General features: G+C 49.4%; 2 protein-coding genes across 13 annotated transcripts in view; one reads left to right on the top strand and one right to left on the bottom strand.

Moving 5' to 3' along the window:
• Window positions 1–186: 186 nt before the first annotated feature.
• Window positions 187–14,383, bottom strand: LOC122386028 (ADP-ribosylation factor GTPase-activating protein 2-like). 5 transcript variants are annotated; one of them, XM_043374832.1, is made up of 14 exons: window positions 14,181–14,383; window positions 9,111–9,199; window positions 8,231–8,333; window positions 7,704–7,835; window positions 7,351–7,500; window positions 6,227–6,388; window positions 5,698–5,817; window positions 5,081–5,259; window positions 4,631–4,780; window positions 4,052–4,382; window positions 3,728–3,841; window positions 3,417–3,518; window positions 2,484–2,522; window positions 187–1,203 (listed from the first exon to the last, which is right to left on the bottom strand). In XM_043374832.1, the coding sequence occupies exons 1-13, from the start codon at window positions 14,253–14,255 to the stop codon at window positions 2,520–2,522; spliced, it is 1,710 nt and encodes a 569-aa protein (XP_043230767.1). In that variant the 5' UTR covers window positions 14,256–14,383; the 3' UTR covers window positions 187–1,203; window positions 2,484–2,519. The 5 variants fall into 5 exon arrangements, 4 of the variants coding, with proteins under 4 accessions (XP_043230767.1, XP_043230761.1, XP_043230749.1 ...); XM_043374826.1 differs by having other exon boundaries at window positions 2,475–2,522; XR_006257317.1 differs by having other exon boundaries at window positions 2,475–3,518.
• Window positions 14,384–14,715: 332 nt separating this feature from the next.
• Window positions 14,716–24,474, top strand: part of LOC122386060 (proton channel OtopLc-like) — a 42,892-nt gene continuing 33,133 nt past the window's right edge. For 3 of the 8 annotated variants that reach the window (XM_043374844.1, XM_043374888.1, XM_043374852.1), the window contains exons 1-2: window positions 15,213–15,341; window positions 16,191–16,511. In XM_043374844.1, the coding sequence (XP_043230779.1) occupies window positions 16,305–16,511 (207 nt within the window). In that variant the 5' untranslated portion in view covers window positions 15,213–15,341; window positions 16,191–16,304. Of the gene's footprint in view, window positions 15,342–16,190; window positions 16,512–20,362; window positions 20,601–24,474 lie in introns of those variants that run through there. The other 5 variants (XM_043374880.1, XM_043374924.1, XM_043374907.1 and 2 more) reach the window with 4 other exon arrangements.

Here is a 24,474-nt window from a genome sequence, read left to right on the forward strand (position 1 = left end):
CTGAATTGGCAGCCTGCTATCGAGAGTAACCTTCCATGTTATAACATCGGTGTGCTTTGCGATGCTATTTATTGTGAATAAATGTGTGTTGAATAACTCGTCGTCCAGTGTGGCTTCCATTCTACGACATCCAGCTTGGGTTCGTAACTAAATAACTCAACGGCCAACGCTCACCAATACACATCATACAAGAGGCACTTTATTCAGATAACATGGGAAAATTTAAAACAATAAGCCGAAGCACCTTTATTTTCGAATCCCGAAACGTCATAAAATGGCTCGCGAGCTCGTGATATCTATAGCTACGACTCTTTAAACCAAACCGTACAATCACTGCAACGTTCAAACCCCCACCGCATACACTATGTCTTGGGCGTCTCGTGGATCGCCCTGAATGCAGACAGAAGAGACAGTTACTCCCTCGCATTCAACCGCGGCGGGAGAGCACAGCAGGACGGCCGACGGGGGCCGACTCACACGCCCGAATATATAGACAAATCAGATTGAACCCAACGGACAACACCGACATGCCTCTCACCGCCGATCATGTTATATGAGGCTACATTGGCGCCCGGGGAGCGGAGCTTCAGGTCCGGAGAGGGATGGAGCCCGGTGTCAAACGCTCCGGACCAGACTCCCCCCACCGTCAGCCCTCCACCGTGGGAGCCATGAGCTGATAGCAACGCAAGGCTTCTCAATAGCGCGCAACTCTGCTCCGTACACTTCCGAGCAGGCATACAACTTCGGCATACTCCTAGAAGTTCTGTTTGGGTTCGCAAGACTTCACGCATCTCAGTGCGACTGAATGCAGCTTCGAGCAGTCACACCACTGCATCGCTCCAGCCAGAGGCGTCACATCGCTCTAACCAGAGGCTTCACGCAGCACGGAATGCGTCATTCGCGTCACACTCTTGCGCGCTAAGCTAGATAAATCTTTCCACACCCACACCCACACAGACACACATGCGTACACGCGAACACCAGTCATCCGGACATCCGGCCAGCGCGGTATGGCCCATCAGTGTCGCGCCGCGGGCACTTATCAGGCCTCCGGCAGGTGAGGTTGGCCTCTGTCAGCGCGGCGCTGCGGCAGACGGCCAGCCGCTGGTGGCTGTCCGCCTATCTATTTGTCTGTCCGCCCTAGTCGGCTGCTCCGCCGGCCGGGCAGTCGCCGCTGGGCGTCTGTCAGTTCCACGAGCGGTCCTGGAGAGGGGAGCGCCGTCAGCGGATAGAAGTGGGGATATCGTCAGTGTCAGAGGGAGAGCGGTGTCAGTGTTAAGGTTAGATTAAAGCGGTGTCGGCGTCGAGGTTAGCAGAAGGCAGTGCCAGAATTAGAATCAGAGGTGTCCACGTCGGTGTCAGTGAAGAGCGGTAGTGTCAGTGCTAGAGCCAACAGTGAACGGTGCGAGTGTCACGATCATGCAGTAAATAAGACGTGCAAAGGATTCACTGAATAAACCATAACATACCATCATCGCACAAAACAAAATGTTGAAGGGGTCCATACATTGCATCGTAAAATACCTATTACTGATGTCATGAAGTCGGAAAACAGATAGCATACAATGCATTAGGATAAAGAACAAGACCAAAGCAATGTGGCTAAAAATGAACATAACAGTTAACACTCATAACCTTAAATGAACTGATTTAATCATCACTATCAGAGAAATAGTGCATGACGTGCAGTAGGGACAGGCATTAGCATAGACTTATTTGTTCAGGGCGTCGGGGTAGAAAATTAAGGTCAGTAAAGGAGGGCAGTGATTGGGTTGGTTCGTACACCGTACAGATATGAAATAACATCGATAAAAGTCTAAGGAGTAGGCTCACCTGAACCAATCGGCAGACTAATAACTCACGGAACATGAACTTGCTTAAAATTGAATAAAACATTATATGTAGATACTGATAAATGATAATTATGAACGCATGAGCCTTTATATAATTCAAGTGAAGCATAATGCATTTATATGCCATATTTTGTTTAAAAGGCACAAAGAAAAACGCGACATACCCGAAGAAGCAATTGAGGTTATGGTGCACACACCAAGCTGTGTATGACACGGTAGCACACGGTATGTCACAAAGGGGAGGCGGAAGGCACCGATGCCAGTAAAGGGCTAGGCTCTCGGGTGATCAATATCAGCGACGTTACTCCCGCTTGGTGTTGTCTTTTAAGAGGGAAGAAACCAAGCCACAGCGGATGATATGCATATATGGAAAAGTGGGTGCCGGGTCAGTGGAATTCATTCGAGCCGGATAGCTCATGGAGACCTTAAACATCAAGCCTGACATGCACCACTAGCACCACCCCAGCCGCAGCGTAGGACAGACAGAGGTCCAGTGGCAGGCCACAGTCAGAATGTCTCACTCCCCACCACCACAACCAGCCACGGCGGCGGCCGGACGGGTATCGCCCACACCACATGCGGAACATATAGCGAGCAGCAGCGGCCAGAGCGCCCACCCACCGTTCGTACAGCCTTAGCGGAGCTGGGGCCGACGGAGACGAGCCGTTACTGCAAACAGCAGCGCGTCGGGTCAGCAGGGCTCGACCCGTCCACAGAGCGGCGCTCCCGGGCACGGCAAACCAGAGATCACACGGAAAACCACGGCACTCGCACGCATAGAAAACACACCAGGGATGAAATGCACGGCAAAGGCACCGGATATCAAAGACACAAGAGCTCTACAATTACAGCAAAATGTATCGCAAATCTTATATCAAACGCACAGCAAACCCACATCATTCATTCGCAAGCATACATTTACTTCCCACCGTGGAAAAGGTATTAAACGCACAGCACACATCACAGCGCACATCATACACACAACACACACGTCACATCACGCATCACTCAAACGTTACACAGCATATAACCCACGTCACACAGCACACAACTCCCGTCACACACAGCACACAGCACACGCTCACCGACTACAGGCAGTCACACTCCGTTCTGCTGGCTGGCTGCGCTACGATTTGCGCTGTGCGCGGACCACAACTCTGTTAGTAGGGTAAGGGATTCCAGGCGCCGACTGCCGCCGGGGCTTTAATCCCGGTTTCCGGTTCTCTAAGGCTCGTTAGTCACTCATTACCCAGTCTGGTAGAGTATAACGTCTAACACCACGCTATCCACTAATGGTTCAACCAGCAAACCATTTCTACGTGACATGCGTCTACTCCGTACTGACCCGTTCCCCATTGCGCATCTAACCCACGGATTAACCACACGTTCGTCCCTGAGCGAATCCAGTACCAACATACGGTACCGAATCAAGACAATAAAGAGACAGCCTGTCATTGGGTATTGGCTGCTATGTAGTCAGAGTCAGATAAGTAAGGAAGGGCAGTGGGGCCCGTCGGGCGGTGGGATCGGGAGGGACGCACCAGCAGGTGACGCTGGACTCACCTGCAGGGAGGACATGACGCCGTTGGCCAGGGTGCCCAGCTTGCCGGCCACCTTGGTAACGCCCTGACGTACACTCTCCTTCACATCCTCCAGATCAGGAGTCTGCGTAAGCAGAGCAAGACGACAGAGGGCAAGAGAGCGTCAGTTCAGGCAAAGTTCAGGTGTGATCAAGCAGAGCGGATCACTTACATGGTACAATTAAACTGACAGGAAGAAGACACAAAACCCACCCAGCCTACAGCCACACAGTCCACTAACGAGTAAGTACACAATGAGTTTATACCGACCGGCCGGCCCCACGCCATACTGACCTGCATCATAGGTCCTCCGCCGCCACCGCGGTTCGTCTGCGGCTCGCCGAAATAGTCGGCAGAGGAGATACCTCGGGCACCCTGGAACCGGTTCATGTTCTGCTGCGACTCGAACTGAAACATCGAGGTAATATCCCCATCAGAAGTCAGATCAGAGGTCATAACAATGGGATCAGAGGAGAGTGTACGCGGATTAGGCATGATGTAAGCGCTAACACCCTGAAATGATGCGTCAATATAGGTTAGGTACGTACGCAGTTTAGGTTTCAGGTCAGTTTAGGCTCCGTGGGCATAAAATAGCATGTGATGGAATCTGACACTCACAGATGGTCGCTCGTCACCGAAGTACGCCGCCGACGAGATCGCCTTGGCGTTGCCGAATTTCTTCTGGGCGTCATCTCCACATGACGTTTTGCTAGTATCGGTGGGCGGCGGGCGCCGGGGCGCCGACGAGGGCGTCTTGTCCCAGGAGGACGTGGGCGCCTTTTCCCAGGAGGATGTGGGCGCCTTTTCCCACGAGGAAGTGGGCGCCTTTTCCCAGCTGGAAGCCGAGCTGCTGGATTTGCCCCAGCCGCCGCCGCTGCTGCTACCCAAACCGCCCAAACCGGTACCAGACGAAAAGCCGCCAAAGAAGTCGTCATCGTCGCTCTGTGATCTGAAACCACGAGGCGGGATGGAATAGTTCAGAATTCGCCCCACCTTGCGGCTGGATAGAGCACACAGAATGACGTCGCAGTGAGTTCAATTTCGCCACGATAGGTACAACTCATCTCTCCTGTCTCCCGCAGCAGACACAATATCCGCCAGTCTTCTAAAGCAGACTTTAAAATTAATCTTTTCCGTCTCACGGACCAGACAAACATTTTCCCTGACTTCCGGAGCACAAGTCCACGGCCCACTCACTTGGCCTTGGAGGAGAAGCCCAGTTCGAACTCGTCCATGTCGTCCCGGCGTGAGAACGCGTCGGCGCCGCGGCGTCCCAGCGGCTCGGCAGAGGCCGGCGCGCTCTGCTCGATCGTTTCCATGTCGCTGAACGCAGAGTGGCTGACGGCACTGTGGGCGGAACGGGTGGGAGCGTCAGTATCGAGTCAGGGGTCCGTTTTGCCAGACTGTCTCGCTTTACCTAGTACATGGGGACGTGAAAACGAGGAAAAAAATAGCACGGTAAGCAATAATACAAAAGAGATGCATTAGGTAGTCGTTCTATCAGTCCGAGCCAGTCCTACATCCCTACGTCGAAAAAAAACGCGCAAGCCCTCCTGTCCTACCCCTGTCCCAGGGAACAGCCACCCTTCCAAGGGACCGCCTATCTCCACGGGGGACCGACCACCCATTCCCGTCGTATCTCCATACCCGGAGTTGCCGCCGCCGAAGCCCATGCCGAGTCGCTCCAGCTGCTCGGCCTTCTTGGGGTCCATGTTCTTCACCCTGTCGGTCTGCTTCCGCTGCTCCAGGCTGAGGTCCTGGTAGGCGAGCCGCACCGAGGCCAGCTGACGCTCCTGCTCCTCGGCCGTCTGACGGGCTTCCTCCTTCTGTGCAGGTGACAAGGGGCGAGTGTGATTCAGAGGCATTATACAACGAGAGGTTTCGACATAGCGAGATAGCTAAATGTTGATGTAGATGAACAGAATGCAGCCTGGCAGCCAGATTACACACCGGAAAAGGAAGCATACAAAACACAGGCGAAGAATCGCCCAGTAACTCAAAATTAATCGAGTCTTCGGCGGCATCTACACAGTCAGACGTCTGATAATTATCATTGTATTTCAAAAAGCGTCCTACAGTTCTGGACGGAAACAAAACAACTAACTAGCACTGCGTGCCATAGCTTCCAACAACCGCTGTTGCTGAGGAATTGACGATAGATACGTTCTCCGCCCCTCCCTCAAAGATCCACCCACACATCATTAGGCCGACAGCGTGGTGTCACGGTTAGCCCCACCCGGTCTTCCTTTGGTCACCCCGCCTACCTTGGCCTCAGCAGCCTGTACTTTCATCATGTCAGCCTGCTCGGCCTGACGCTCAATCTCCGAGAAGTCCTTCTTCACCTTCTGAGCGCCCAGTCCTCCTCCCAGTTTGCGGGCCCCCAGCTGTCGGAAAAGGAGCGCAGTCAGTTATAGGATCTGTCACTGATAAGGTGTGGTAGGGCGGAACTGAGGCGGCCGTGACGGTAACGATAAGGCAGCTTCGACGATATATTTATGACGGTATCACGGCAGCCGGCTACTAGCCGTCACGCGACGCTCCGGCTCACCTAACAGTCAACAAATCAGCTTCGCAATATTGGAAACACGAGCATCACGTTACATTTAACCAATCATTGAACAGAAGTCAACTAATATTGTAATCCTTGTCGCATCATAACAACATAAATCCAGAAACTCATTGCTCAGTCAAGAGTCAAGATAGGTACGTATTTCACTCGTCCAACAGTATGCCCGTGGCACTGTTGTTGCGTCACTGCTACGTCTCCACCCCAAAACCGCCATTACCGCTCACCTTGCCGCCTGCCGGTCGCCGCTGTCCGATGGTCGACTTCCTGATCTGCTGCGGCGCCGCCTGGGGGCTGGTACCGAGCACGTGCTCCACACGCGGTCCGGCACCCGGTACCTGCACGGCACCGTTTGAGGCCGGCGCGCCCGACTGCGGCTCCGGCTCCGGCTGGACAAGGATAAAAAGGGTGTCAAATATGGCAAGAAGAGACAGAGATATATGCTAAATATACATTACAAAAAAAGACATGTCAAGCGGACCGAGTGCCGGCAGAAAGACTACCTCCACGGATATCCGAAAGGTGGCCGAAAAATAAAGGATAGTAACCAGTATAACGCCTTTTGGGGCGACTAACGGAGCGAGCGAGAGGGTGAGCCTTGCACGTGCGAAATTTCGACGAGGTACCTCCAGCTGACTTGTGCACGGCACCCTACTAACCGGTCTCTAGCGCTGTGCCAAATTTGAGCACAATCGGCCCAGCCGTTCTCGAGATCTGGAAGCGGCACCCTGCACGTGCGCACGTGCAAAATGGGTCCCAACTGAGTTTTGCACGGCACCCTACTAACCGGTCCCTAACCATGTGCCAAATTTGAGCGCCATCGGTCCAGCCGTTCTCGAGATCTGGAATCGACCCCTGCACGTGCGCACGTGCAGCAGCACCCCGATTCTGGCACATGGATATGCATTGCCTAGTGGGTGCCTACCTACATGCCAACTTTCAGCGCAATCGGCCAAGTAGTTACCGAGATATTGCAACAATTACAAAAGTGACACCTCTTCGTTTTGCACGTGGCACGTGCATAAGGGGTCACCCACATGCATCGGCAATAGTCCAATACTTGGTAGAAGGAATGAAGCTGTCCTACAAAAATTACCGTGTGTAAATCGGTCAAGTGGTTGCTGAGATATAAGCGTCGCAGAATCGTGACCACGGCCGGCCGGCCGGCCGGTCGCTCATATTCAGAAATTTCCGCTAATCTAAGGAAAGACTACGCTCGCTTCGCTCGCTCCGTAACTAGACAGAGGCCGTTGGGTTAACCATAGACAAAAAGACTCAGATGCTTCAGATCGAGACACGAGAGTTGATATGTCACGTATAATATCGGCCAGCAGCTGTGAGCACAGCTCACCTCGTGAGCTGACAGCTGTGCGGCGGCCGAGTACTTGTTGTCCTGGGCCGGCGGCTGCTCGAACTGAGCCGACGAGTGTTCGTCGAAAAAGTCCACATCGGGCTGCGCCTTCTCTCCGCCGCCGTCGTGGTGTTCTGACTCGATGTGAACCTGTGACAAACACACATGAACAGACAGCAACACTGAGTGTACCATCACGATGCCAACTACAGGGGCATTTTCACAACACAGTGCAGTGGCGCGGCAATAACATCTGTCTCCTGTCATATAACATGTGTCCTGTCAATGTATTGTTGAGGCAGTCAAAATTCAGTTCGTCGTGCACTGCTTACACGGACGCACCGCTACCGTACCTGCGTGCCGTACAGCTTCATGGCCTGCACCGCCATGCCATGCAGCTTGTCGCGATACAGCTGTGCCGCCCGCGAATGGTACTTTTGCTGCGCGTCCGTCGTCGAGCAATTGTGCTGGTGGAAAAACTTGCGCTGCCGGCGGATAGGATTTGTCAGCCAATTGAGGACGGCTATGATATCATAACTGGCATTAAAACTTGTTATGATCGCGAAATACGACAGAGATAACAACAAAAAGCAGTTTACCACGTTAAAGTCGGCATTTCAAAAGACATGCCGTGATAGCACAGAATCAAAGATGCTATTAAAACTACATTTATTGAGGAAGCAAAATGCATGGTTTTATTGCCATACCCGACAGAAAACGGTAATATATGAAAAAAGAAAAAAGCCTGCACATCGAGGCAATTCAAGGAAAAGAACATCGTTTTCAGGAAGTAACGATAACAATGCGACGCCGTACCGCCTGATGAAATCATTGACATAACTATTGCACAAAAGATCGAGAGAAAATAGTTGTCACTAACGGCGTTTGCGTTGCCGCCGAGCTGCATGTTACGCAGCTGCAGCCAGGTCCAGTTGGTGTCGAGCTGCGTGGAGCGGACGAACGTCACGTGCACCCCCAGACCCCTGCCGGCCGCACACACACACAGACAGTCAGACAGACGGTGGGAATAGTACACCTTCCGAGAGACAAATATTGTTGATAACTGACTGGCATATAACAATGAAATATGATGCAATGAAGAAAAAATGTGAGAAATAGAGCACAATATAGTATACTTTTGCAGTCTTGTATAGGACGTGGGCACACTGCACAGTTCTACAAAATGGTAACTTTATCACTCTTCGTTATGCTTCAAAGTTCATCATTCCTACAGAATGTGACTTTCATTACTCCTTCCTCTGTTCCTCTGCATGAAAATGTAACACAAGTAACTTGGTTCATTATTTCTTTACGACCGGCAGCCATCGAATTCAAAGAAATCGTATGGATTTTACAGATTCCTGAGGCCAAGAAAGACGTCAACTAGACCTCCCTTCCCCCCCCCCCCACCCCCCCTGAGAACGCTGAGATAGCAAGCCACACACCAAAACAGCGAGCCGCCAACTAAACCCACGGACACATCCTGTTTCGATGGGTTTCATTGGTGGTCCCGGCGCCCGTCGGTGTGGCACTGCAGTGATTGGCTGGCTGGGACAGTCCAGTGGGTTGGACCACTAATCAAAAGCTAGCAGTAGGTATTGCATGGGACATATAACACCTGGATAAACCATGGGAAAAAGGTTTCAGCACAGTAGGTTGTTACCAATGCAGCACAGCACTGAGCACTGTGTCACTCTCCACGGCTCATGGCATATAGCTGCTCACGATGTGCATATGCATCTTCTATGCCACATCCTCACCTGTGCACAGCTGAACAGTCTATGCAGAGGAAAACACCATATGTGACACTGGCCCAGGTTGGGTTTTTGCAGCTGCAGTCAAAGCAGACCTGAAAAACACAGAAGCAAGTCTTGAAATAACAAACACTGGAACTGTTACTTACCTTATGAAATGTCGAATAAGGGATGAACACTGAACAGTCCTTCACGCTAGAAGCAGATGTTAACCTTCAAAATTAATAACCTCTTACCAACAGTCAATGTCAACTGATGACAGTGAAAGAGGCAGACATTCCATACTTTGCAGTCCTTTGCAGTCTTTCCGTGATATTTCAAGTAGAATGTTGGTAAGGGCATGCTTTTTTAAAAAATTGCTTAGTTATCACTTTTCAGAGAGAGAAACTACTAAACTTCCTGAAAATTAGAACCTGGTGCAGAGGCAAATGCAGAATGCTCCCCTCGAGCCCTCACTCGATTTGCCACTGACATCGGCCACATCATTAAAAAAAAATTAATCCGAACCTTTTGAATGGAAGGATTCACAAGGATAGAGCCTCTGCTAAGCGATGCTTATTGCGTTGACCCTGCACTCTACCCTCAGATTGCGCAATTCCGGTTCTACATATGATAGAATTTGGAGTCCAAAGTTTAACGTACGTACATGTCCGCGCACGAACGATCCCCCCACTGACTTCGACCGGTCCCCTCACTGAGTTCACCTGGCTACGGTCTGCCACCAACGGCAGCCACAACTGTCAGGAGGCCCATAAACGTCAAGCGCCCATCGCGCTTCGAACCCGGACTGTTGTAACCGGGAACGCATGCTTTCACCACGCGGAGTCCAACGCTCTACTGAGTACTGACTGAGCTATGGGACCAGCCAATACCTATTATACCTACCGCAAAATGAGGTGTTAAGGAACAGAGGTGTGCTAAGGGATGGTTGCGTGGGAAAAACTTTGAGTCATGTGTTCCCAATTTGAGAAGGTTAAATAAAAAATTGAGTGTGTTAGTTGACACTGTTCAGTTTTGTTAAATTGTTCTTGACTACAGGAGAAAAGGACATGATTGACATGGACAAGGTTTTTCATGCAAGTGATTTAGTTGAGAAAAATGGTTTTGAAAATCATGATACATTTTCACAAAATTGAAACATCTCCAAAACCCTGTGCCATGTGTGCATCAGAGAAACTAGGAGGTGTACAGGGAAAATGAATGCATAGGTGTATTGTCACATGTATTGCACATGTCTCTTGCAAAAAAAAATTACAAACCCACCCATTCATTCATCATCCTCTTCCTCTTTTCCAGACACATGCATATTTTGTGGGGTGGGGTGCTACCTAGGCGGTGTTTCACGGGACGCTGCTACCACGCTGCTATCAAATTGCGCGAGCTGACGTCACACTTGCGGTAGTGTTGGAGCAATGGGCCTGTTGATGTTTCCATGGAAACCCAATTTGACACGTGTAAAAGCAGCGTGCTGCTATCACCGGTGAAACAGGGCCCTAAGGGACAGGGAAGACAAAATAAAAAATAATATCTAAATAGAATTTCATAAAGTTTTCTTTCGGTAGGCATGGAAAACACCAAATTCTACATAAAATGCTGGCAAGTTCATGCTTTTATCTCTAATACATCTCAAGTTATAAAACAAAACATCTCAAAACTCTGTTAACACTCTGTTTTACAATGATGGGTCAATGAAGACTGATGTAGCCTGTAGATAAATGTGACCTGTATTCACGTCGACTTCGTAAGTCGATTTTCTTTCGTAAGTATAATTTGGTATTCACGTTGACACTTCGTAAGTTTTTATCGACGGAGTTCACGTGATTAAAAAAAATTACTTAAGAAGTAGGTCAAACTTAAGAAAATTCTTACGAAAATGATCGACGTGAATACGGCCCCTGTAATCATAAAAAGATGACAACAAAGAGGGTAACATTAGGACAAATGACTAGCTTCAAAGTGGGTTTTTGTTGCTGACAGAAGGGTACTTTTTGGTTCATTACACGATTGGCTGAAAAGGCCATTAGTAGTGAATGAGCGTCATGGGTGGAGAATGTTTGAAAAAGTTACCCCGGCCGGCGACCGATAGTCGCGGGAAGACGATATACGCACGATGTTCTCAACGGTCATCATCAAACCCCTATTCTGACGCATGGAATAGGATGCTGTGTTTGCTCAAGGATGAGCGTTGTATCCGACACCGTATTATTCATAACATTTTTGGAATGATCAAAAAGGCAATTTCCTTTTAAGTTATTATTTCTTTTTACTTTAACTTGCAATTTCACACCAAACCCAAACCAAACCATATGCCATTTTGAGTACCTAAATGTTGCGTTTTCAGCTTTTTATTGTGTCTCAAAATAGCTACAAAAAGACAACTCACCTAGTAGAAGCTTTACAGAGAAACTGACAGATCGAACCAAACAAAGCACTAAAATAGGTCACTGACATCCACGGACCCAGCCTTTTTCAATGTTGGGCGGCTCTTATAAGACAAAAAGGGAGTCGATCCAGAAATATCGACCTGTCCCGGTCACGTAGCTCAGTCGCTAGAGCGTTGGACTCCGCGTGGCGAGAGCACGCGTCCCGGTTACAACAGTCCGAGTTCGAAGCATGATGGCCGCTCGGTGTTTATGAGCACCCTGACGGGTACGCTCATAAACGGGTGTGGTTGCGGTTGGTGGCAGGCCAGTCGAAGGCAATGAGGTCAAGCAGTGGCTTTGAAAAAGTGCGCCGAAGGCGCGTAAAAGTTTCGAAACTGAACAGGATTTGAGAGCAATCTTGGCATTGGCCACCACACGCGGGTCTTAGGGTTGGAGACTATGGCAAGTTAAGTAAATGGTAAATACCTACCTGATTTGCAATATTACGCCCATGGAAGTCAACATTCAAAGAGCGTGAGTTTTCTTTTCTCGTATGGAGACAGCTTTTAAGATTTACAAGAGTAGAAAAGTTACCCCGGCCGCGCCGGGGTAGGCTGAAAGTTACCCCGGCCACGGCCGGGGTGGCCGGGGCAGGTTCTCCACCCATGATGAGCGTGCCTTGTTTTGTGACAGAATATGCAAAACATTTCATTAAATAAAGTATGCCCTTTCAAACCCCAATTGTGAGCATTTGATGGCCATTTCTTGAAATACTATATGTCATAGGTGTCCCTTCACACCCCACATTGGGGTGCTAAGGGACAGTGAAGAAAAATAATAAAAAATCATATGCAGGTATATATTTTCAAAATTTAAATGTAGCGGGCATGTAAAATACCAAATTCCACATAAAATGCTGGTGATTTGATGCTTTTATCTCAAACCATTCTTGAGTTATAAAACAAAACAACTCAAAACCATCACTTAACACCGTTTTCAGTAGGTGGAACTATGGTCATGAGTACCCAAATATAGGAACGTTCCCATTTTTGGGAACGGAGTTCCCAAATATGGGAACGGGCGTTCCCATTTATGGGAACGGAAGGTAATTTTTCGGCCGTTCGCCCACTAAAACTCATTAGTGCATCACGTTTCAAAAAAGTGCACGCTAATTTAAGTATCTACTAAGTCTCTATAAAATTATCTTTGATCTGACCGTTGCACAAGGAAATTGACCGTCGAATGATATTTTTAATGATTTTTTGAAATGACGGAATGGTGAAAACATGGGTTATACTACATTTAACTTGCAATTTTAAGGAAAATGAAGCGTTTTTTACATTTTGAGGTCAAGTATAATAATTTTCGCCTGGTTATGAAGTTTCATACTAGCGACACCAGATGCTGACATATGCAAGCGAACACGCGGACAGTCCGGGGGTAATATTGGTGACATTTGGTGTCGGGGCGCACGACCGCATGGAACGTCAGTGATTTTACCGAACTACTGTTGTAAACTCAGTTTCAGTGGTTTAAAATTATTCAGCTGTATTTTATCATCCCAGAAAGACATATTTTATTTGGATGCTAGCTGTTTAGAGTTGTTTATAAGGAGCGTAATGAGCGTGGTTTTTGTCTTCCGTGTTTCTAAGCTTGATCGTTTTGGGGGAATTTCTCTTATATAGGTCGCTCTGTGTGGCTTATTTATAATTTTTATGCTGATTTCGATCATTCCTCATGCCCATCCTACCAGGCCTTTTGCCACTTACACTCATCAAGAAAGGAAAAAACTAGATTTTCATTGGGACTAGGTGTTTTGAGGGTGTAACATATTCAGCGTTCCCATTTTTGGATACTTCCTTGCGCTCGTCAACTATCGGTGATAAACAGACAGGTGCTTGACATGTCTCCACCCTCGGCGCGGACGGTGGATATAGGTATGGAAGACCTTGTTGAACATCGCTGAGCGTTGTGAATTACGTAATCCTGCAGAGGGGGGCGTGCCCGCTGCGAGATCTACGGGAATAAAAGCGCAGAAGACCGGGCGAAACATGCGACGGTCTTGCCGGAAAGGTCATCTGATGATTGTTGCGTTAACAATAATTTGCGGCGTTGGACGTGATGCTTGTTAATGAAAAGAGCCCCTGAAAGGCGTCGGTGAAATCGTTCCCAATTTTGGGTACGCCGTTCCCATAATAAGGAACGCTTGCAACGCCAGTGTACGAGAGCGTTCCCAAATTTGGGCTCGCGGCCCGGATGATGGACTGCTTTAGAAATGGGGGAACGATTTGAAACTACGATGGGCCTTACAATATCAAACTCTTTCCCAACAATATTGAGACAAATATCAGGCGGTTCACGATCGTTTTATATTTTTTGGACGTCATTTAACGGTTCTTTTTCTTGTTTTAAATAATGCCTACATGGCGTTCCCATATTTGGGTTTATCGTTCCCAAACATGGGAACGATAATGCGTTCCCGAAAATGGGTACGCTTGACCATAGTTCCGCCTACTGTTTTACGGTATCATAGACATTTAGTGCTATTTACCCAATATAACATATCTCAATTTATTAAGCATGTACCTAATAATGAACACCAAAAATGACAGTAGAGCAAAACGCTGTTTATGATTCATAACACGAAATAAAACATAGAACAATGCTGATGCAAAATGTCAGATGAGATAAGGTGGTACCTATGTCGCCTCACCTTGTTGGTAGGAATAGCACGTAATCTTTTGAATATTGCCATTATATCACCCTTGTGTGGTACATTGTCTGCCATTTTGAGGGTTTCTACACTAGATTCCACTTAAAAAATACCCTAAAATAAATTAACAATAAAATTCCACAGCTGTCCTACGGTACAGCGCCACTTATCGCCTTGAGCGCCACCTCAGCAACAGTCAAGGCTCGGTTAAAAATAACTGATGACGATTCATTACTTTTTCCCGATCGAAAACACAACACAAACTCTACCAATCCCAACAGCGTTATATTGGCTTAGTCACGCATTACGATATTCATGGCTTTGAATTGGATATACCTATAACTTAGACAAAAGACAGGTTCTATCGGTCCGTGGTTTTGCATGATACAATCATTTTCAGAGAATGACCCCAGACCCTACCTGACCTACACGCGACACTAGTGTTTTGATCCAATTAGACCACTGATTTACAATTTAGACACATCCCCGGTCGTTGCTCGTAGGAAGCAAACATGCAAGCGGATCGAGAAACATCGGGCCGATTCGCCCACCGTCGGATTCGGCTGTTTGGTCACCTTACGGCTGAGCATGGCGTCTTCCGGCCGAATGGACATCCAACTGCACGATAGGCCTACCTTATAGGGTAAGGGTGAGCTCCTTTTGTTTGGAACCTCTTATACGGCCATGTTTTGAATTAGGTCACAGGCCATAACCCGGTTAGGCTGGGGTGGTGTGACCTGACATTCGTTGACCCGGAAGAGAGAAAATGCACTTTTAAAAAGATGATAACATGGGGTGGTCCTGAGGATAAAAACACGGGTAGGTAATATGACAGCACCCAAAGTGACTGGTGAGCAGCCAGTTTCTGCTCCGCTCCCGAAGCCATGACCGGGCCGGACGGAGCTGAGGGTGCCTGTAGTGCCGTCATCTGCCGGTGGTTCCGCGTGCCGACCGGCGCTGTTGGTGCCGTGGCGGTGCCCGCGCCAAGTTTAATATCAGGTCAAAATTAGCCGGAGCCGGTCCGGCTGGGCGGTCGGCCACGTCCCGTCGGCGGAGCCGGAGCCGGAGCAGGGCGCGGACGGAACAGCGGCGGACCCGAGAGCCAGTGGTGGGCGCACGGCCGCGCCGCAGCCGACGAGACCGACCCGGCCGCTGAGCCAGGTGAGCACCGCTGGTGAGCCGGGTGAGCGGGGATTCTGAAACAGGTGAGCGGGATAGCTGAGATCGATCTGGGAACGACTGCTGAACGTATATAATATGTATCGGCATGGCTTGCAAGTTATAAGACGTGTGAGCAAGGCAGTATTGGTACAGATTAGAACGGCTGTGACAGGTAAGAACGTCATGCGATGCCAATGAGAGTGGCTAGCGAATCAGTCAGGTGAGCAGTGTGACTTGGGTTAGTCGCTCATGACCGTGATAGCTGAGGCATGGGAGCACGGCTGACAAGACAGGTGAACACGGCAAATGAGACAAGGTGAGCAGGGCTGCAAAGAAACAAAAGTTCGACCGATTTCTGAGATCCTGGGACACATAAGCACAGCTTATAGGTAGTGCCGGTGAGATAGGTGAACACATGAGGGTTGCTGAGCCAACCCATGGATAAGGCGTACTGCTGAAAACGATCGATGTTTGCTCTAGACATCGTATGCATTATGTATATACTGACATGTGATAGTGATACCACGACGTCGTCGAGTGTTACGCACATTATGCTATATGAATAAAACGTTTAACAATTAAATTCCAGCTATTGCTAGTTGCTACTTTTCTGACTAAAACATAGAGCCTTCAGTCTTGTTTTGCTCTGCGCTGAGTAAACGTTCACTCTCCAAAGTAAACGGTCCGGTGGAGGTTAAATGCAACCGTTTCATGATTGTGGCGGATCATAAACATCTAGCCGCGCTGTTGACGGTCGACAGTCACCCCCACACACTCTATTCGCCACGCAGCTGTGAGCCGCTCGCCATCCGTTCTCTGTGAGTTGACTCTGACTCACTGTGTTGACAGAGTCGGAGTGCGGCAGCGGTCAGGTGTTGCCGCAGGTGTCTGAACCCCGTGCCACTCCGCCGTCCGTCCGAACTGCAGCGAGCGGCGACATGTGGACTCGGCCGCCGCCGGAACATGAGTAAAGCGGTGCATTTTGTCGCCGAGGAGCCAGGGTTGGTCGTTGAGGAGGCGCCCGGTCACTCGGAGCCGGCGGAGAGGAACGGTGCGCGAGTGTCGCCGCCGCTGAGGGTGAGAGTGCGACTCCTCGAGACTCCTGACAGGGAGGAGCGGCGCCGAGTGGTCGACCAGTGGTGGCACGACTGGCGCGATGGCAAACTGCCGGTGAGTTCAAACAGCAGTTTGCCTGAAGGGCATGTGTGCTTTCCAAGGACCCCACCTTTCCGCCCGGTTAACCTGGCCTTTCTACCTATCCCATCTGCTTCTGATTCCTCGCTGTTACGCCCACTGACAATCCGAGTTGTGTTTGAACTACCGTGTTTCTCGCTAACACCGCCTCAGTGACTCACCTGTTGCCGACCTGGCAGCCATACACTCGTCAGCACGTGTATTAGTGTGGCTGTCAGTTATCCGGCCCGGTTGCCCCAGGCGCCTGCATGGTCCGTCTGGCTGTCTGCCGTGTAGCGGGGCTGGCGCGGTGCCCCGGTGTGGCGCCCGTCTCGGCCGGATGTTGAGCAGTCGATGCGGCGCTGAATAAACTCGCCCAGTCGGCGGGGCTGTATCTTCTCGACCGCGCTGTCACCCTGCACTTCTGTGTCCGCCCATCGGAGGTCGCCTGGTGTGACCGGCGTCATGCAGGGGGCGTGGCTGAGATGTGTATATTGGATAGAAGGAACACAGTGCGGTACGTGATGCAAAGGCTCGATGTTGATGGAACGCCGAACGAGCCGGCAGAAACGATCATTGGTTTGGATGGGAAGTTGATTACCTGCGGGCTACAGATAAAAGGAAGCGTAAGCTTCCTTATAGCTTATTTATAGTCACCGTGGTAAGCTTAGCCATTGGCAATTGATAGCTAGACAGGACAGACGTGGCCGACATGGCCATGCGACATTGGACGGCCTGCGACATCCGCGATCGACAGCGACCAAGAGTGAGTGCATCAGTGACCTTGAGAGTTGAGACCGACAATTGCGAAATAACGGAGACCAACTGATAATGACCGACAGCAGCAAAGTAGGTAAACGACAGTGGCCGACTGTGGGTGACAGCGACACTATGCTTTTTTTACGTTTTGCCGAGAGCAGACGGTGACTAGACAATGACCAACAATGCCGCAGCCCTCTGACGGTCGCGACGGCCTGACTGATTTAAAACCTGCTCCCAGCCGATGATCCCTGCGCACTAACAAGCCCTGTTGAATGTTGATGCGTTGTATACAATTACATAGACCTAACTAATCAGTTCAGGATTCGCATGATTGGCATAGCGCATTATGCCCCGCGGTTCAATTGGACGCTACCTCGTGCCTAAGCCAGTAGCTGTCGGAGCCTCGGCTCCCGAACGTGATTTACGTCATATCAGAAGTTTACTAGGGGCATCGGGGTAATTAAATTCACAAATACGGCTAGATAATGGCTACTGGTGGCTGTTTTGGGCTTCCTGGTTTCGATCGACGGCCTGAGTGAGCACTTCGCTTAGTACCTATACGTTCGAAGAATAAGGTTGAGCCCTAGGAAATATTCACTCGCCTTCGGTATAGCTGCATTTATGTACCTAAAATTCCGATTAGATATAGTTGCTGAGTCGTAGAGCTGATGAAGCGTTGCTAGCATTCTAATTCACCTGAAAATAGCACGATCGACCCTTAGAGAAACTTTATTCCCCCGCATAAATGATTATCCATGCAGTTCCTCCTCCACCCGTTTTCTACTTCCGTGCGCATATAGCATGTAACATGCGGGTGGCATACCAATCCGGGCAAAGTGCCCACGTCGACGTCATATCGGTTTCCGAGGGTCCCATAACGTTTACCGCCACATACCTGGGCGTCAGCGGTCACACAGTCTGTACCAAGTGGCCGCATCGGGTTCACGGGGCCGGAGGAGCTACGGATCAAATCCCGGGCTCCAGACGAGTGCACGCCGCCAGCGCTGCCTCATGCGAGGGATAATGGCCCGACGACCAGACGAATCTTGGCCAGACGAACCGACGCAGGGCAGGCTGGTTTACAGGTGTATGGGGCGACAGATTGCACTGTCTGCTCGCATGCCGTCGGGCGTCGTTATTAAATAGCAGTTGGACATATATGGGGGCATGAATGGTCAAGTTGTCTTGGGCTGCTGGCTCATAAGCGCCCCCCCCCCCTCCCCTGAAAAAAAAACAACGTAAATATAAATGTTCAGCGTGCGATATCAATCGGTAACATCATCAAAAATAGTTCGCTCTGAACACATAACTGACACAAAACATCGCGCAGATTATGGCTAGTCCGCTGACAGACGGTGCTACCGCTGACAGTCCGTCACTCGGCACCGTGCAGGGCTCAGCCGGCCGCTGCTCCGCGCCGGCTGAGCCTCGTCGCCAGCTCGACGGCTGCCTCCACCTGGCCGGGTGGAGCCGCCGCAGGCGTGTCTAACAGGCACTCATGGCCTCGGGCTGTGTGCTGTGCTTTACGTGACCTACAAACACGCACAAACAGACCGAATGTGTCGGCTCCCGGGGTGCGCCGAATGGCGGACTGTCGAGCCGACAGTGTGTGCGGGGGAGGGGAGGGTGTCGTCGGTGGCGACGGGACCGTCGGTCGAGAGATGTTGAGTGTGTGACGTGCGTGACGATCGGTGACACGCGCTGGCCTTTAACCAGTTGGGATCTATGGAAGGCCAGGACGGGATGCCTATTGAAAAAGCTCGCATCAATTAAAAAAAATGATAGGTATGATTGAGGTCATTGGTTTTAATCGTCACGTTAACTTTGCGCTAGAATATCATATATGAAAGCAAAAAAGGCGCTTATAAACTGGCTTTAAAACTTTTGAGTTTCTGTTCACTTTTCCGTTAAAACATTTGGGTCGAATGCATTGAGTTTAAACGTCATTCTTCACAAAATAAGCCTCGAATAAAGCACCGCAATTTTTCTCAACTTATGTGTCCTATTTGCTTCGTAAGTGGAGTTTTAAACGGCTCCGTCATATGATAGTGTCGTGGCAGTATTTAGAAAGTCGTTTGCTACATATATGGACAGGCGAGCCGATAAACTTATCGGTCTTTTTGCTGTTTAGCAACTACATAGATACTCTCGAAATTCAAGAAATGCAGCCCGAAGTTTTTGCTACTGCAGTGCTAGATGTTAACGGAAGATAACTGGGGTTCGATTTGGAATTATTGCGCCAAACCTTGTTGACGGAGGCCGATACCGTGCCGTCTCCGACTCCGCCGGTCCATCGAACTGAGTTGAGCCGGCCGCCCAAACGAGCGGGCCAACCAGGAAAATAAACATTTAACTCAACCGTTGTTCCACTTCAACCGTCTCGAATTACGAAATGCTCGTCGGAAGTGATGCCATGTCCAGGATTGTTTTACGTCAGCAGCGATGGATGGGGTTAAATTCGACTCCTCAGCGAGACAGGGCCGCTATTGTTAGGCGCCCGTGATACGAGCAGTCTGGACTTCACCCGGCCGTAGATGTCAGGTTCAGAGTCGAGGACTGTTCGACTCGAGTGTTGTCATAGCTGGCTCAGCATCTTTGGGCTGCAGCTGACCGTGCAGGGGCGATGGATGCGCGCTGAGGCATGGCTTAGCTGTTTAAAATATTTCACCGAAAAAGTCGATGACAATATATATGCGCAGTAAAACACTTGTGTGGTAGAGATTTTGAGGTGGCGAATTTGACTCAATTAGATTGCATGGATATACAGATGGGGTTATATGCTTTTTTAACCCGGATGCTGCAGCCTGCAATTTCATTTGCACGAAAATCGAAATTATCTTTTCGGTCAACTACCATGCCCCGGTCGGAAACTGACGCAAAATAGACAGTAAAAACTTTCAAATCGGCATTTGGGGTATGCCAAAATGTCATTGCAAATGGTGCCATTTTGTGTCGGTCGTCCACCGACCATTGTCGTCCCCTGAGCCGGTCTGAACCCCAGTTCCCGCTCCCCTCCGAGCTCGCGACGACCTTCAGATGTTGTCATGGTAACGCTTCTGCGCGGCGGCGGCGGCGGCGGCTGGCGCGGGACCGGGGTCTGGCCGATCGACGACGGCGGACCGCCAGCGGCCGACTGGCGGACAGTGGGCGCCCGGCGCCATAGGCCGCTGGGTCCGGGGATCGAGCCGGTGGTCAGTGGACGTGCCTAGAGTGTGATTGCTGTAGAGTTGGTCTCTATTGCACGATGGCGACGGTTCGTGAACTGGGAGAACGATGGAGCCCGTGAACTCGGCCGACGTCGAAGCTGAGAATGAGGAGGACAATGTAAGTTGGTAGGGTGTAAGCAGTGGACTTAGAATGATTATATCCTATTCCGAATGTGTCGCTTGTCGCCATGGCTTGCCCTGTGTTTGTAAATGTGCGATTCACTTTGTTTAAATTATAAATCAAAACGTGCAGCCTCTGCCATACCTAATGGCTATTTGATTCTGCCTGGAATACGGTTCGAGCCTGTCGAGTGACTGCAGTCGTTTTACCCGGAATAGTGCTCGACCCCTGGTCTTTTGTTTGCTTACACAGCTTCTGCAACGCTACGACTGACCAAACGGCTGACGATACAGCCACGGGTACCTATAGGTACTCGTAGCTTCGCGATAGAGACAACGTGGACGGTAAAGAGTTGGAGGCGAGCGATTAACGCCGAACGGGAGCGGATTAATGCCCCTAAAGGCTTTCACAAATATCCACGCATTACCTACGCACAAAAACGGCGTCGACCGTGATGCGTGTTTCCGCTTATGTGAAAGTTTCTGACTCAAGCGACTCAAATTCAGGCAACCAGGATGTAGGCCACGTCTATAGTGACCTCATCTCAAGCATTAAGTAAATGCTCGACCTTTGCACCTCAATTTACCAATTTACCGATTGCTTTGCATCTTAGCGATCGATTGGGTTGAATGGTCATCGAATGCATTGCCTAAACCTAAACCGTGGCGTAAACGTATATCATCTCAGATATATTCGATTATTTCGACACCTTGATGTCAGGTTAACTTCATGTTTCAATTCAGTCACCTGGTGAATATTGAGTTGGAAAATTGTACTTGTGACCCCTTTTATAACCATCAGGTCATCCTAGGCCATAAATAATCATTAGCAGTTCAGCAGTTTTCAACAGTATTTTTGACAACGCATTTCAGGAGAATGAAAACACTAGTTATATGTTCAGTTCATCAATACCGATCGCCTGACATAGGTACCTACCCATTTTCTCATACAGGTCAGGTAACATTGACCTTGACCTGATTCTGAACCTTCGCCGGCCGTAAGGGGGCAGGTGCCCCCCCCCCCTCAGACGATTTTTCCGTCGATTGCTCGGAGCATGCTCGCCATCGAGAGTTGAGAGTTTACATACCTACCTGACCAGTGATACGACCCAGGTCTCGTGACACCAACCGGCAACCGCATTTTCAGGTCAGGTCAGATCAGGTTACCTACTGACCTATGCTGGCATAAGTGAAACTATGCACGGTCCTAAAATGACGCAACTTCTCAACGTCTTCATGTATTCATGCATTTGGGTCAGGTCGGGTCAGGTCAGGTCGGGTCAGGCCAAGTCAGGTCAGGTCAATCAGTAGGCGTACCGACGACTATCTACATATAGTAGGTGTCGACCACCACTGGCAGCTTCGCACCATGTTTCATAGGCACCAAAATATACTTCTCAATTGTTCGAACGGTTGCTTTATTCGAAACCGGCTACGAAAACTTCCCTAAAACGTGGTTAAATTCGAAAGGTCACCAAGGGTCAATGACATTGACCTGACCTTCAAGTGACCTTGACGCCCACCGTAGTGCATGGGACAACCATAATTTCGCATGTTGGCTTGGCAAGTGTACCTATAGTCACAAAGAAGTGTGGAAACGCATGAATAATGTGCGCTAACATACGCCGAATCGCGAATTCTACATGGTCTCGAGGAATAGGTGACAGGTCAAAGGTCATCGGGCTTAGGATCATTAAATTTTTAGGGGATGTATGCAAGTGATAAACTCGAGGTGCTGGAGTTTTCGTTGCGATCGAGTCACTTTTTACGCGCGTTCTTTGCGTAAAACAGAGGAGGGGTCCATCCGAACTCCTGTAAGTGCGAGGGGTAAGTCAAGGTGCGAATTATGGAAGCTTTTATTTTGGCGCCGAAATAAATCGCAGATAGCTGCAGGCTACCATAAGCACAGAGAATGGTGCTTTCCTGCACACCTTGCAAGGTCCGATACTTTATTTTTCACTAAAGTTATCGGAGCATTTCGCCGATCTCGATCAAACTGAACCAGCGAGTTGGGAAACCACCAATGGACTCAAGGAGCCCCACGGAATCGATTTTTTATGCGATACAACCTCCTGTTAATAGCTTCGGGACCCAACAGACTGTGAGCTAATCTTGGCCTGTGGTCGACATACTAAGCTGACCTATACTAAAAAAAAGTATATTATTGGATGCGTCTGATCATGACGAAGGCAACGGTGTCATGCTATCGTGGCTCTGCAACCATGTTTAGCGAAGTTATTCGCCAAAAACAGAGTCCCTACCTTGGGGGACTTGACATGACCTCAAAGGTCACCGTTTGACCTGAGACCTGAAAATCTGATACTTATACCAGTCGCTGTTTCGCAACGCTGTTGTTTTCCGCGATGCTCGAGCTCACTTAGGGGCGAAACGGTGAGGGGAAGTTCACTCCACCAACCGTTTTGTACATTCGGATGAGGTGTGGAATATATAGAAAACCGATAGGTCCGGCGATAGTTAAGTTTGGCTCAAATTTTTTGGTGAACCTTTTTAAGCCAAATTATAATTTATTGTCCGCATCTCAACGAGAGAAACACGATACCGATAAAGCCAATTTCATTAATTAAAGCGTTGTGCCTATATAGTCACTGCCGATAAAAACATTTTTCACTCAAGCGTTATTAAGTCAATAATTCATTCAAACTTGCCATCTACCATGTGCCAGTGTGACAGTGTCCACCGGTTACTATTTTCCACGGACGTATAAGTAAACGTTTACGTTTATATAAATAAATAAATGTTTATTTATACGTCCGTACTATTTTCAGCGAGACTTGCACAATGTTGCATATAGGCCTAACAATATGCAAGTAAGTATCGTCATTATGCCCAACAATCAATACGCTCCTCAGAGCGCACACATGGGATGGGTACAGTGAACCTGTGAACGGCAGAGGAGCTGAGAGCACAGCAAAGCTGGATAGGTCACGAGACATCAGTAGGTACCGTATATCTTTCTTTCCGAAGGCAGTGTCGCCGGTATCAGTGACGTATCACCGTTACCAGAAAGTCAAGGTCGATAACGCACTTGTGAACATGGCAAGCCCAGCTATGGATGTTGCCAATGGTTGATGATCATTGACACCACGACTAATATCGTCGGTGCTCATTGGCTGTCAGCTCCGTGTTCGCTGTTGTCTGTGATCGATGGCTGGCGACTGCCGTCTTCTGTAACTGTCGTCGGTGACTGCTAACGGTCAGTGAAGACCGGCAACTGCACTGGCGGCCCCAGCCGGGGGATAAGGAGGGGAGGGGAGCTGCCGCCGAAACTGGGACCAGCTGATGTTGGAGTGTGCAATGTGTATCCATTTTCACATAGCTGACCTTTGATTAACCCGCATCTTTTGGCACGGACCGTATTTTAGGTCAGGCCACTGACATATGAATCTATGACCTCAGGTAAACCTCTGCACGGTTCAAAAAGGTCGCGACTGAGTAACTTTCTCACTACAAGGGAATCTGTTGCTGGAAGTTAATCTCGAAAAGTAAATTCCTATGTCTTAACAACATTCCTATCCATAGGCCCGGGAACCGGAAGGGAGGGGTGGGGGGCAGTTAGGGCAGCTTTCCCCCTCCCCCAACTCTAGGGCCGTGTGGGCGATGCCTCCACAACTTTTGAGACAGAATACCCGACTACTTTTTTTGCAAACGTTTTCTTTTTTCTGTTGAAAAAGCCAAGGGATGAAAAATAAGTGGCCTAAAACCGTCGAGAAAACTAGATTTGGGGGTACCCTAGGTTGATCTCTATCATGGTGTGCCCTCCAGTCTGAAAGTAGTTAGTTCCCGCGCCCTTGTTCCTACCTCATATTTGTGTTCAGGTCACCTGAGGTCAGACCAATCTGACGTGACTCTAC

Source organism: Amphibalanus amphitrite, unplaced genomic scaffold (genome assembly GCF_019059575.1).
Source record: "Amphibalanus amphitrite isolate SeventyFive unplaced genomic scaffold, NRLGWU_Aamphi_draft 000015F_arrow, whole genome shotgun sequence".
Classification (NCBI taxonomy): domain Eukaryota; kingdom Metazoa; phylum Arthropoda; class Thecostraca; order Balanomorpha; family Balanidae; genus Amphibalanus; species Amphibalanus amphitrite.

Excerpts from the sequence above, each read along its gene's own strand:
- LOC122386028 (XM_043374814.1), bottom strand. The coding sequence starts at position 14,255 with ATGGCAGACAATGTACCACACAAGGGTGATATAATGGCAATATTCAAA. Across the intron at positions 8,334-9,110 it reads GACTGTTCAGCTGTGCACAG|GGGTCTGGGGGTGCACGTGA; the intron begins GTGAGGATGTGG and ends TGCGGCCGGCAG. Across the intron at positions 6,389-7,350 it reads CACAGCTGTCAGCTCACGAG|CCGGAGCCGGAGCCGCAGTC; the intron begins GTGAGCTGTGCT and ends ATCCTTGTCCAG.